The sequence below is a fragment of the Ranitomeya variabilis genome, chromosome 8 (assembly GCF_051348905.1).
Source record: "Ranitomeya variabilis isolate aRanVar5 chromosome 8, aRanVar5.hap1, whole genome shotgun sequence".
Taxonomy (NCBI): Eukaryota; Metazoa; Chordata; class Amphibia; order Anura; family Dendrobatidae; genus Ranitomeya; species Ranitomeya variabilis.
Window position 1 is genome coordinate 72,094,442 of NC_135239.1, and position 14,940 is coordinate 72,109,381.

Sequence of the window (14,940 nt, forward strand, 5' to 3'; positions counted from 1 at the left end):
TTATATGGAATATCAGCTTGCAAGTCATATTCCATCATACAGATAAAAAGTAAATTCTTCATGGTTTACTAAACTTAGTCATCTGGGTAATTAAGATATAAAAAGGGTTGTTGTTCCAGTATCTGGTAAAATTAGTTCTTTATTTTAAATCCATTAAAACTTGTGTTCAAATATTTTTATTGGGGAGTTTTAACATTTTCTGAAAGGAAAGGGTAGACCAGGAGGGGAGGGGAGAAGGGTTGGGATTTGAAGAAGGAAAAAGAAAATTGGCCCCTATACAATAGGGGAAACAGGCACACATACAGTACTTGGTAACGTAATCAAAAATACAAACAAAATTAGTTTGGTATGACTTCTCATAAAAGAGCAGTGAAAGCTAGATTATTTCAGCTCTGGCTCACTGACAATGCGATGTAGCCTATAATCGTTACCTAAAAAAGTTGAGTAAAATGTAAAAACATAGATAATGTTACACATAATTCACAAGAGTTAGCATCCAAATACAAGAAGCTATAATATATACGGTAAAATATTTAGTAGAAGCTTAGTAAGCCAACTCGAAAGTTGGCCTAATAAAAGACAAAAAAAAAAAAAAAGTGGAAAACAAGGTTTGGGCCGAGTAAAGAAAAGGATACAACTATGTTTTCACAAAAATGATACTATCAAATCAATATCAAAGGCTATAACGGTTTACCAAAGAGATACAAAATTTTATAAGAAGGCCTGTTGAGTCTGGGTCATCAAAGATAACCCTCTGACCCGGTGGGCAAAAAAAGATGGTTCTATTAAATGCTAAAATATAGAATATCTGTATAAAAAAGAAAAAATGTCCGGAATTCTTAACGAAGTTTTGTATTAAATTGAGGAATTAGGACTAGGCGAAGACCCGGAGAAGTCCACACCCGCAAAGTTCAGGAAGACCATTGCTTCAGCTGAGGAAGAGAAAATGTTCCATTTCGATGCGTAATAAAACCTCAGATTTGAGTAATGATGCCAATTATACCGGATTCCAGCTTGTTGCAATCTTTGAGTAGATTGTTGGAACGACCTACGTTTTTGCAAAGTATCCTTGCATAAGTCTTTATAAAAGGCTAAATGGCCATAGGGAGAAGAGACGAATTTTGGTTCTTTTGTTACGTTAAGCAGTGAGTCTCTCAGCCAGTTGGGATAGAAAGAAACAACCACATCTGCCGCTATGTTCGGCAGTAAAGTGGATGGTCTGCGGATTCTGAAGATTTTGTGAATCATATTTCTACCTTGAGTTTCAGGGAAAAGATGGAGAATCATAGAGGAGACATAATCTCCCAGTTGCGCTTTTTTAATTGATTCTGGAATCCCACGAATTTTTACATTGTTTTTCCTTTTAAAGTTCTCAAAATTAGCTAGTTCAGTCCTAAATGCAACCACTTCAGTTTCTAAATAATCCAGTGAGTCCGAGCCCCCGGAGACGCCCTCTACATCACTTTTAACACCCCGATGAGACTTTTGAGGGACCGGTCCTTTTTGAGTGAATAGAGATTTATTGGGAGTTTTTTTTATATCAGAGTGTGGGGTAGCACTGATCTGTGAGAAAGTGTCTTTGAAGAGATTTTTAATAAATTTTTCAGAGGTTTGAGCCCCTTTTAAACTCATAGAGGTTAGGAGGGCTTTAGATAAACTGACCAAAAAGCTCTCAGAAGGTTGTTCATCAGAGGCTAAAATGTTATCTAATAATGAGTGATCAGAAGCCTCAGAGCACGACTGTTCCTGTTCTGAATCGCTGGAATTTGAGTCCTTTGATAATCTGCTTGAGCATTTTGAGTCCTCGGTGTCACTAAACTCCTCGGAAGGAATATTTGAGTAGGTAGTATCCTCAAAGACAGCTTCACTGATGGAGTTAATATCCTCTTGGTCAGAGTAAACTGAAGAATCTTCATAGCCTTCTTCACCTTTTGACATGATAGGCAGGAGAGAGACTGATGGAGATGTAACAATATTATCGCTTGTTTCTGATTTCCTATCCGTGTCTCTGCAATCTTTAGGTGAATGGTCATATTTCTCTCAAACATCCAGCTTAACCCTCTCCACAAAGTATGAGATGCACGAATCAGTCCACGCCTCAGACCACTTTTCAATTAGCTTTGGCGTATCACCTGCTGGAAGGGGTTTACCCCCACTCAAAGAGGATTCTTTATTTAAATGGAGGATATCATTGGTGGTATCAGGCTGTGTTCCCAGCTCTGTAAATATAGACTCTGCTTTAATGAGGGTGGGTAGCAGTGTTTTATGAGACCCAAACTCCTGCACATTATATTTTCCATTGAACTCCCTGGCTGTGGCAGATGTTGTTAAATCCTCTGTCACATTAATCTGCCACTTGCCCTGTGTCCCAGCTCCTCCACCCCTCTCGCTCCGTTGTACCTCACAGCTTTCTTCGTCAGCCCGATCAGCTGACATCCAGGACACACCCCTTTCTTCCTTCACCGGGACGAACTCCGGCGCGTCATGCCTGAGGCTGCTGTAAGTAGTTCCGGGCGCCGGGGAGATCCCTCTGCCCCTCTGTAAGCTCCGGTCCCGCCGACACTCACCGGCTCCTGACTGCTGCATCCGGGTGATCTGCGGCTCCTCTGCAGTCCGCCGGCTCTCCCTACTCACTCCTTTCAGAGCCGCAGCTGCTGCAGGAGTGCTCCTCTCCCAGGTGTGCATGAAGATTCGGCTTTAGTGTCCATCCGCCGATTCCTCACAATGTGCTGCTCCACTGCCATCCTGTCTCTCATTGTAATATCTGTGATCGTCCCCAAACTTGCGATTTTCTTGCTTGTAGGTTGCTGTATCTTCTTGTGGGTCTTCTTAGGTTGCGACTTCGATCTCTGCTCCTCCAGTTGCTGGATGAAATTCTGTCTGTTAGGTGTAGGACTACTTTGCCTTTGTCCTAAATCCATTAAAACTTGTAAAAATTACAATGGCTGTATAGAGAAGGCGGGGGAGCAAGACGCTGTGATATAGAACGCAAGTGAGCATTTGAAACACGTCTTGCTCCGCCGCCTTGTCTATGCAACCATTGTAATTTTTACAAGTTTTAATGGATTTAAAATAAAGAGCTAATTTTACTGGTGTGGATCCACCTGATTTCATGCAAACTGGACTTCAAGTACTAGGTGAGCTGGCTTTCTTTTTACTATATGTAATTAAGATATAATCTGGTTTCTTCACATAGACCCCTCAAAGTGACTTCAAAAGTAAGATGGTCCCTAAAAAAGATGGTTTTGTAAACTTTGCTGGAAAAATTAGAAATTTCTAATCAACTTTTAACCCTTATAACGTCCTAATAAAAAAGTTGGTTCCAAAATTGAGCTGATGTAAAGTAGACATGTGGGAAATTTTATTTATTAACTATTTTGTGTGACATATCTCTGTGATTTAAGGGCATGAAAATTCAAAGTTTGAAAATTGCAAAAATTTTTGCCAAGTTTCCGCATTTTCACAAATAAACGTAAGTCATATTGAAGATTGATCAGGATCCATTCAAGCGTTCCAGATTTATTACTTTATAAAGTGACAGTGGTCAGAATTGCAAAAAATTGGCCCGGTCATTAAGCTGCAAACCACCTTTGTAGGTAAAGGGGTTAAACAGCACATATTGAAACCCCAGTATGCTTTAAATTAGTTGCCCAGGAGAAACCTTGCTGATGCAGTGTGACTACCTTGTGACTTATTGCTGTGCCTAGTCTTGCTATGTCTATTATCTGTGACATGAAACTGTCTTATACAAACTCTTTTTGTAGCAGTTTGGCTGGTTTACATTCAGTTTCAGACTCCCTACGCAGATGTTTCTATTGATCATGGATGATTAATGATCATTGTCACCTGTTTGGTATGAATGGTTATTCGAGCGCTATGATCCTACAAAATTCATGACTTTGGGCAAGTATTCCTAGAAGAAGTGATGCTGTTTTGAAGGAAAATATTTATTTGATTTAGACTTCTATTTTATTCATTCACTTTACATTTTGTTAATTTATAAAAATAAACATTTAACACTTCTATTTTTTAAAACATTTTTAATTTGTATCATTATTTCCACACTTGCCTAAAACTTTTGCAAAATACTATACATATCTAAGAAATGACAGAATAGGATTTTAGATGTCAGCCTGCTTATTGCTTCCCCACCACAGTAGAAGACAGTGTGTATGTAACCTTGTAGAACGTCACATTTCTGTAAGACCTTGTTCTCGCGGCCTTTATGTAATTTCTTTGTGGCTGTACTGAAAATAATGCAATGTATCTGATGCAATGATATACTGTGGCGAACAGTACACGGTCATCAGTGGGAGGGGGAACCACAGCACTGAACAGAACATTCCTGAAATATCTTATAGTACAAGAGTATATCACATAATGTCCAGTGCCAGCTAAAAACTGCTTGGATTAGAAATGCTCTGGATTCATGACGCACTTGTTCCCATTAAGATAAAATGTACACATACACCACTAAGTTATAAGTATTTATAGAGTACATATCACCAGGGCTGCATCTGCCAAGAGCCAAGGTGAGCATCTCATCTCAGGCGGGGTGGGTGGTCTGTAGTGTCTAAGTGACAAATTTCTGCTGCTCCTCACTCTAACCTTAGATGTTGTGCGGGCAGGTAGGCAGCAGTGTGTTCTGTGAGCAGGGGTGGACTGGGATGAGGGGCATGTGTCCCTGTAATTGTAACTGGCCATCGTTGGCCGTAATTGTAACTGGCCATAGTTGGCCGTAATTGTAGCTGGCCATTGTTCATGATGGACACACTTTGCCACTCGCCATCTTACTAACTGGAATACCGCAACTCTGTACGAGAGGGATGGATTGGCTTTACTGTTGCTGAGATGTGAGAGATAGGTTACAGAAATTAGCCTATGAGAGTTGAGCTTTCTTTCTGTACAGTGCAGGCAGCAAGCTCAGTGCTGATAGGCTGACAGTATGTCAGACAGATCTGCAGGAGACCCGTGCGGAACCACAGTTAAGACCATGAGGAACCTATAGAGAAGAGGGTCAGATCATGTACCGGTGATCGACTAATGGTGATCACAAGGCACAGCAGGGGTAAGAAAACTGGAAGAGGGGAGTGCACATGAGTTGTGGGGGGTTGTTCTGCAGCTGAAGAAAGAGGAAGTATTCTGTGACAACTGGCAATGTAGAACTAGTCGCGCCATGGTTTCTGAGTCAGAGATCGGTGCTTTATATGGAATCTTGGCGGGGCTTGGCATGCGTCAACTGTACAGTACAGACCCAAAGTTTGGACACACCTTCTCATTTAAAGATTTTTCTGTATTTTCATGACTATGAAAATTGTACATTCACACTGAAGGCATCAAAACTATGAATTAACACATGTGGAATTATATACTTAACAAAAAAGTGTGAAACAACTGAAATTATGTCTTATATTCTAGGTTCTTCAAAGTAGCCACCTTTTGCTTTGATGACTGCTTTGCACACTCTTGGCATTCTCTTGATGAGCTTGAAGAGGTAGTCACCGGGAATGGTTTTCACTTCACAGGTGTGCCCTGTCAGGTTTAATAAGTGGGATTTCTTGCCTTATAAATGGGGTTGGGACCATCAGTTGTGTTGTGCAGGAGTCTGGTGGATACACAGCTGATAGTCCTACTGAATAGACTGTTAGAATTTGTATTGTGGCAAGAAAAATGCAGCTAAGTAAAGAAAAACGAGTGGCCATCGTTACTTTAAGAAATGAAGGTCAGTCAGTCCAAAAAATTGGGAAAACTTTGAAAGTGTGCCCAAGTGCAGTTGCAAAAACCATCAAGCGCTACAAAGAAACTGGCTCACATGAGGACCGGCCCAGGAAAGGTAGACCAAGAGTCACCTCTGCTTCTGAGGATAAGTTTATCCGAGTCACCAGCCTCACAAATCGCAGGTTAACAGCAGCACAGATTAGAGACCAGGTCAATGCCACACAGAGTTCTAGCAGCAGACACATCTCTACAACAATTGTTAAGAGGAGACTTTGTGCAGCTTGCCTTCATGGTAAAATAGCTGCTAGGAAACCACTGCTAAGGACAGGCAACAAGCAGAAGAGACTTGTTTGGGCTAAAGAACACAAGGAATGGACATTAGATCAGTGGAAATCTGTGCTTTGGTCTGATGAGTCCAAATTTGAGATCTTTGGTTCCAACCACCGTGTCTTTGTGCGACGCAGAAAAGGTGAACGGATGGACTCTACATGCCTGGTTCCCACCATGAAGCATGGAGGAGGAGGTGTGATGGTGTGGGGGTGCTTTGCTGGTGACACTATTGGGGATTTATTAAAAATTGAAGGCATACTGAACCAGCATGGCTACCACAGCATCTTGCAGCGGCATGCTATTCCATCCGGTTTGTGTTTAGTTGGACCATCATTTATTTTTCAACAGGACAATGACTGCAAACACACCTCCAGGCTGTGTAAGGGCTATTTGACCAAGAAGGAGAGTGATGGGGTGCTACGCCAGATGACCTGGCCTCCACAGTCACCAGACCAGAACCCAATCGAGATGGTTTGGGGTGAGCTGGACCGCAGAGTGAAGGCAAAAGGGCCAACAAGTGCTAAGCATCTCTGGGAACTTCTTCAAGATTGTTGGAAGACCATTCCCGGTGACCTCTTGAAGCTCATCAAGAGAATGCCAAGAGTGTTCCAAGCAGTCATCAAAGCTAAAGGTGGCTACTTTGAAGAACCTAGAATATAAGACATAATTTCAGTTGTTTCACACTTTTTTGTTAAATATATAATTCCACATGTGTTAATTCATAGTTTTGATGCCTTCAGTGTGAATGTACAATTTTCATAGTCATGAAAATACAGAAAAATCTTTAAATGAGAAGGTGTGTCCAGACTTTTGGTCTGTACTGTATGTATGTATGTATATGTATATATATATATATATATATATATATATATATATATATATATATATGGAGCGCCCCCACACCGCCACAGGGCCGAGGGGTACCCGGAGCCGGGCCTCTGAGTTTCAGTCTTGGGGTTGTCACGGTGGCTAGACCCGGTCCGTGGCCCTGTCTGTCAGTGGGGGACGTCCGGTGCAAATAGTGGTGTTGTAACGGTGCAGTTGTGGGGTGCAGGTTGCGGTAAATAACGAGGACACCAGGTTGCAGTCTCTTTACCTCTTTACTGGAGATCTCTGAGTCCTCAGTCCAGAATATGGTTCACCAGGCTGCGCAAGTCCGGCCGGTCCAATGGCACCTTCAGAGTTCACTTCACAGGTGGAAATCGGTGCCTTCCTTCTTAGCGCTATGTGTTGTAGTCCTTCCCTGCTATGCTTACGGAAAGTACCCCACAACCGTTATGTCTGTTTCTTAAGTTCCCTCACAACTCGATTAAGTGATGTTCTTCTAATCTTCCGTCCCTTCCTGATGTTACAGTTGGAACGGCACCCGTTTGTCGGATAGGCCTGGAGTTCTTCCGGGACCCTAGAGACGCCCCTCTCCCGCAATTGCCTCCCAAGACTTCATAGGTGATATGTGTTAGACAGCCCGCCTGAGACTGACTGCCCTGCCGCTGTTTGGAGTATGGCTTGAAGCTGTATGCTATTCCACTCCCTCGGCGTTCCGGCCACCGGTAATGCGCCTCAGTAGGATCTTGCTCCGGTCTTACAGCACGACCCCTACTGGTATTCTCCTATCGCTTGATCTCGTTTCTCACTCAGCACAATCTATCTCGCTTCTAGTCCTTTCTTGGGCACCGCCGCTACCCGGAGCAGGCGCGGTCCCTTTTCGTTCTTTCTCGTTGCCAAGCCTCTGTCAGGATCCCACCCCTGACAGAGACCCTACAGTATCTTCCTCCACAACACCCTCTGCCACAAGGTGTTGCCTGGTTCCAACCCAGTCAGCTTTCTGATCTAACTTCCTGCCTGACCCCCAGTTTACCCACTATGGTGGGGAGTGGCCTAATGAATAGCACCCTTAGCTCCCCCCGGAGGCCCAGCTGTGAAATGTATTGGTGTCTGTGATACCTGATCAGATGAACTCCTTCAGTGCCATCGGACGCACCGTAGCTCCCCATAGTGGCGGAGCCACAGTACTGCAACGACCAGGACTCTGGGGCGCTGCACTCCCCCCTGGTTAAACACAGTACTCCGGGACTGGGAAGAAAACAACAATACAAGTTAGCAAAAAGACATACAATTTTGTTGAGTGCAAAACAATAAGTATACTTGAACAGGCTTCCCTTTATGGGAGGTGAGGACACTTAAACGTTACAAACATGGTTAGCATTATAAATTACAGGCTATAAATAACTCCTGTTACCCAACCGGGTATTCTACTAAGTGCAAAATTGTTGAACAATAATTTAACATTGCCTTTAAGGACTCACACTCTAAATCCACTAAAGACCTTCCTATAATCACATTATAAGGCACTTTAACTTTTTCATTCTCCTACTTTGGATCTGCAGGACCGCCTGTCCTATCGGCACCAGACCTACTGCCTCTCCTTTCTGTTACAGGACCGCCCCGTTCAGCCAGGGCCTACTGCCTTTTCAACTACTATACACAGTATAGAACATAACTTTTTCTTTCAGTTTGAGAACACTGAGCCGGCTCTACTTGGCTCCTAGAAGGACTCATTCACTAACCCCTACGGGTTCACTTTATGTCCTTAGTAACACATTATTAACTTTCAATGGGGAACGCAGGGTCTACCTTCTATCCCCCCCTTTCTTTTTCTTACCAACATTATTAACTATCTTCTTTTCATAACGTTAAATTTGCTCCCTACTATGCATGCTGGACACCACATCGACCTCTACGGGTCCACTGCATCCTTCTATTACCTTTCACTTTCTTCTTTCCGAAAACATCATCAGCATCTCTTTACATTTAACCAGTTAAACACATATAACTTTTCTCATATAAACATTATCATCATTTCCTTTGGTCAAGACCTTATTGCTACTCATCTTAAGCAATATTACTATCGAAGCGTGACAAATGAACATCCCCTTTAAGAGGGGCCAGGTCTCTGTGAGGTAGCGCGTCTTTTCTAGCTACCAGTCCATGCTCAGCAAAGGCTCCGGTACGGTATCTTCGCAAAGAGTCTCTTTGAGTAAAACCAGTAGGAAGCGCCTTTAATAAGGTGCAAACTATTTACAAGGGAAAAGTTTGTATCATGCACGGTCCATGATTACTGCAGTTCTTTAAACTTTATGCAAACTTTTGGAAAAACAAACAGACAATAGGGATCCCGGATCAGCAGAGGGATCCCTTTAAGAATAACCCAGGACGGGTTTAGCAACAGTCAACAACAGGAAAACAGTAACTATATACATTTTCAGGTTTCCGAGGTTTATTCTTATTCAGGTGGCCTTGGCCCCTGGCTCCCGGCTAATGTCGCGCCAGTGTCACTGGTGGGTCTTCCCGGTGCAGTCAGACCGCTTGATGTCTGAACCTGAAGACGGATCCTAGCTGCCAGCTCAGTTGCTGCAATGAGACGTACGGCGGCAATGTTGGTAAGATCCGTTACGTCTGGTTCCATCATGGTGGAAGTACCAGACGACGCTCCCCCAAGCTCACAACGGCGCACGTCCCGGGCATACCACCCGTATGCATTCCGATGACGGGTGTAAGTCACCGGATCTCCCCTTTGTAGCGGATCACCCCTTCGGCCACAGCAGGGGACCCTCACGTTGCAACTGGCAACGAAGACGTCGGTTGGCAGTCCCGGTTCCTGTATGGAGCCCCATCCTCTCTTCGGGTGGAAGGCCAATACAGTGCCCCGCCTCACCATGTCCCGGTCATCACATGCAGGCGGTGGTTGTCGTACCCTCGGTGGGGCAGTCAGCTCTGCCCCTTTCTGCCTTTTCCAATGTAGGATCAGGCATTGTTTGTATTGCTCCCAGGTAAGCACAGCAAGGGTGAATCCTTCTTCCCGAACCCCATCTGGCCCAACCCAGGGGGTGTCCCACTGGAGGGTCACCCCATCTGGGCCTACGTCTACGGGTTCCCCCATCCTAGTCGGCAGCGGTGGCACCAGCTTCCCCATTGCATCGGGGGGTAACACCACTAGCTCTGCCGATAGTAGGCGGCTTTTACTGGGGTGAGGACCGGTCGCGGGAGCGGGATCGAGCAGGGGAGCAGGGGCGTCTCCCATACCTGCGCCTGATGTGGTTCCACCGATGTCGATCCGGTCCATTGACGAGAACGCTGGAGTCGGCCGCAGCCCGGACCGCGGCTCCTCCAATGGGGTCCCCGGGTGCGGCTCTGCCCACCATGGTTCCTCCTCCGCTGGCTCCGAGGACGGGATGGGTAAGCTCAGCTCCGCGGCCGGTTCCAAAGAATTCGGATCTTTCCGCTGCAGTGGACATAGGTCCGCCTCTGGTGAAGGAGGGCAAGCCGGAATCGCTTCTTCCTCGTTCAGGTACTTGCTGCTCGTCATCGCTGCCTGATAGTCGGTGGCAGTGCATGCACCTGACTCCGCCATTTCTCCTGGGCCGGGCTACTCCATCTCCTGCTTCCCGCCGTTGCAAATCAGGGGGTGGTCTTGTACTCCGAGGCAGGTCATCGCTTTGCAGCCAGAAACACAGGGGGCGGTAGCCATTTCTCGCGCAACTCTGATAGTCTCCTCCCATGGCACGCCCTCCTTCTTCGCTGGCGTAGCAATGGCGGCGGCTTTTGGCGGGAACTTCTCTTGGTCAATGGCAGTACACAGTCTCTCAATAAAGTACAGTTCAAGCACAATAAATCACAGTCTCTAAGCACACATGACCTGATTCTTCAGGCTTAAGTAGATCCTGTTCGTGACGCCAAGTTGGAGCGCCCCCACACCGCCACAGGGCCGAGGGGTACCCAGAGCCGGGCCTCTGAGTTTCAGTCTTGGGGTTGTCACGGTGGCTAGACCCGGTCCGTGGCCCTGTCTGTCAGTGGGGGACGTCCGGTGCAAATAGTGGTGTTGTAACGGTGCAGTTGTGGGGTGCAGGTCGCGGTAAATAACGAGGACACCAGGTTGCAGTCTCTTTACCTCTTTACTGGAGATCTCTGAGTCCTCAGTCCAGAATATGGTTCACCAGGCTGCGCAAGTCCGGCCGGTCCAATGGCACCTTCAGAGTTCACTTCACAGGTGGAAATCGGTGCCTTCCTTCTTAGCGCTATGTGTTGTAGTCCTTCCCTGCTATGCTTACGGAAAGTACCCCACAACCGTTGTGTCTGTTTCTTAAGTTCCCTCACAACTCGATTAAGTGATGTTCTTCTAATCTTCCGTCCCTTCCTGATGTTACAGTTGGAACGGCACCCGTTTGTCGGATAGGCCTGGAGTTCTTCCGGGACCCTAGAGACGCCCCTCTCCCGCAATTGCCTCCCAAGACTTCATAGGTGATATGTGTTAGACAGCCCGCCTGAGACTGACTGCCCTGCCGCTGTTTGGAGTATGGCTTGAAGCTGTATGCTATTCCACTCCCTCGGCGTTCCGGCCACCGGTAATGCGCCTCAGTAGGATGTTGCTCCGGTCTTACAGCACGACCCCTACTGGTATTCTCCTATCGCTTGATCTCGTTTCTCACTCAGCACAATCTATCTCGCTTCTAGTCCTTTCTTGGGCACCGCCGCTACCCGGAGCAGGCGCGGTCCTTTTTCGTTCTTTCTCGTTGCCAAGCCTCTGTCAGGATCCCACCCCTGACAGAGACCCTACTGTATCTTCCCCCACAACACCCTCTGCCACAAGGTGTTGCCTGGTTCCAACCCAGTCAGCTTTCTGATCTAACTTCCTGCCTGACCCCCAGTTTACCCACTATGGTGGGGAGTGGCCTAATGAATAGCACCCTTAGCTCCCCCCGGAGGCCCAGCTGTGAAATGTATTGGTGTCTGTGATACCTGATCAGATGAACTCCTTCAGTGCCATCGGACGCACCGTAGCTCCCCATAGTGGCGGAGCCACAGTACTGCAACGACCAGGACTCTGGGGCGCTGCATATATATATATATATATGTTAATATCATGTAAATACTTTATTTGATATTGTACATAGCCACCATTTCATTTTCATATCTGTATTTAGGTATCTTTGAGAAAGACCACTGATGATCGAAATATTGTACCTTGTATTTGTATTCACTTGTCAGATTTCATAAAGCATCACTTATTTCAGCATATCTCATTTGATACCATTTGTGTGCCGAAATAACTCCTGACTACTCAGCAACTCAGGTCATTCTTGTAAGCACAAACCTACCTCTTGCCAGTAGAGCAAACTTGTCCATTAATCTAGATTGTGAGATCTCGCAGGTTATCTTGATATCTCGCAGGTTATCTCGATATCTCACTGTTCTGACAACAACAAGTGCTGTTTGTGCTTTAAAGCAACAGTTTCTGATCCTTCCACAAGCTGCAGGTCTGAATACAGGGTAAAAACAGGGTTATGGGCTTCTGCACCAGACACCAAAACATCTAATAGTAATACCAGGGTTTGAATATCATCAAAACTTTAATTTATGGATTTTCCAGATTGTGAGTTAGTGTTCAGGTGTGGGACATTGCTAATCTCTGCTACTTTGTGTCCACAGGTGTTTGACTTCCATTTGCCCCAGGCTGACATGACGCAGATCTCTTCATTACACAATAACAAGAAGCTGATCCATCTGACATACCCACTGTGGAAAGGGTAGATCAATCCTTCACACCAAACATCCAAGACAAGGGCGATATACACTAAACACTGTTATATATTCCGATTCTCGACAATGTTAAGCTTTATTATCCTAATGTTGTAAAACGATATTTCAAAACTTGTATCTGTGCCTTAAAATAGGATTATTATTTCTATGAAATTGTATTTGTTATTGCGGTAAAGGTGTCAAAAGGGCTGTCTGGTTAAAATATATTATCACTAATCCGAGCACAGGGATCAGCACCAATCAGAAGAAATGACCAGTTTAGACGATAACACATTATTAGACTGCGCTGCTGTAATAAAGAATCCTTGGGACCAAGATGAATTGAATGGTTTTTATTTATTTCCATAATGTGTTTCAATGCTGGACTAGCATCTTTTTCAAGTGAAACAACAGTTGAAAAAGACGCCAGTCCGGCATTGAAACGCGTTGTAGAAATAAAAAACATTCAACTCATCTTGGTCCCAAGGATTCTTTATTACAGCAGTGCAGCCTGATATCGTGTTATCATCCAAACTGGTCAACTATCCTGGCAGAGATCATCCCCAGCCAGGAGGCAGCAGCAGCTGATATCATCAGGTGTTCATAGCAGTTATGCCTGCACACAACCAGCTCAGGTGAGCACCTTCCTTTTTCTTTCCTTTGTAGCTAAAAGGGTATCATCTGATGGACTTGTGCGCTTTCTCTTCCCCACAGCATTATACAATAAGAAGAAATGGCCAATTTCCTGAAGGGCACTCTTATCACCATAAGAATGGAGCGTCAGTGTGCATGTACTTTATTAATGGAGTGGCCGTCGGGCATGCTGAAAAAAGTGTCGGTCAGGTGCAGGAAAAGGATGAGTGCAGTGCTCGGCAACCCCATAAGAAATAAATGGTGCAGCATTCGAGCATGACACAGCACTGCAGCTCCATTTTAATGGGGATAAAAGTACCCCATTCTCAGGATTCTGTGCAGGTTCCAGTGCTCAAATTTTCACTGTTGCTTTTCACCTATTTTATGTTTAGTTGCTAACTTGTGTTCACTAGACAACCTTCCACGTTTGTCTTTATTATTAATTATTGACAGTTAAAGGCATTTTTCAAAAATGCAATATAATGGCACCCATCGAGCAATTAAAATGGCAACCCATTTCAGTCTAATGTCAGGGTGGGCTGCAGGCTGAAGAAACACAGCTCCCGTGATCCATGTCTCAACTGACAAAGGAGCTGTATTGTAAGCACACATATCTCTGTGAGCTGAGGAGAAGGGCTGTGATATCAGGAGAAATAAATCTTTTCCTCAGCTGACTCAGCATAGAATATTTTTTTCACAGTCTTAGTCTTCTGTGTCAGTTAGCTGAGAAGATGATTTTTTTCTTTTATCATAGCCCTTCTCTGGCATCTCACCAGCTCCTCTGTAATTAAGACACAGGTCTTTATTTCTTCAGACTCCAGTCCATCCTGAAACATGATTTGTACTTTCAACCGTTTGTTTTAAGTAAGTCTAAGCTAGTTTTCACCTATCCAGTGGCCATAATAATCAAGTCCTATTTTATTAAAAGTATTATTCTTATCCAATAAAGATCTAATCAAGATATAGCAAACACTTGGTGTGAGAAAAACGTGTGTGGTGATACGAGCATTAAGCTACTGCCTTGTAGAAACCATATTGTAACAACAGCACGAGCTTTTACAAGGTACAGTTAAAGAGGACCTGTCACCAAATCAAAAGTGGCCTTTTTTTGCAACTTTTTTATTCCCGCTGCTCTCTTGAGCATACCTTTTTTTTACTTATTTAATGTGGTTCCAAAAAAAGGAATAATCGGGAGCAGTGGCAATAAAGGAAGGGTTAAAACTGGTACTTTTGATCTGGTGACAGGTCCTCTTTAAAGGTCACATTTGCACATTTAAGAGACAATAGACAATTTTAATAATCTTCTGTAAAAATAATAATCTTCTGTAAAAAAAAACAAAACTGAGTACAAGTTATCTTCTGCTAGTTACTATTTTATGACTGGAGTTAAATGGCCCAATGTGCTAGGTGTAGAGTGTATGAGCTAGTAATTGTACCACATTGAGAATAGATTGCAAAATCATCCCGTGTTTGATGTGGTTAAAGTGTGTGTCCAAGTTAAAGAAACCTCAGCGGAAATATTAGAAAACTGTTTGTTCAATTTCCTAATATATTGTCATTAGCAAAATCACTCCTGCTTAGCCAGGAGCGTTCAGAGCAGCGAGCATGGTAGCCACGAGGAAATCAGATTTTAGTAATTCCCGTGGACCATCATCAAACTTAATTTTTTTGTGGTGAAGGATT

At 44.4% G+C, this 14,940-nt stretch overlaps 1 protein-coding gene across 2 annotated transcripts in view; it reads left to right on the forward strand.

The window, feature by feature from the left end:
- Window positions 1-12,795, forward strand: part of LOC143788476 (putative oxidoreductase ZK1290.5) — a 181,987-nt gene extending 169,192 nt beyond the window's left edge. Inside the window, exon 9 of one of the 2 annotated variants that reach the window (XM_077278171.1) lies at window positions 12,535-12,795. Coding sequence is in view for 1 of the 2 variants with exons in the window: in XM_077278170.1 (XP_077134285.1) it covers window positions 12,535-12,636 (102 nt within the window). In the remaining variant the exon portion in view is untranslated. The remainder of the gene's footprint in view (window positions 1-12,534) is intronic. The other variant, XM_077278170.1, reaches the window with a different exon arrangement.
- Window positions 12,796-14,940: the final 2,145 nt, after the last annotated feature.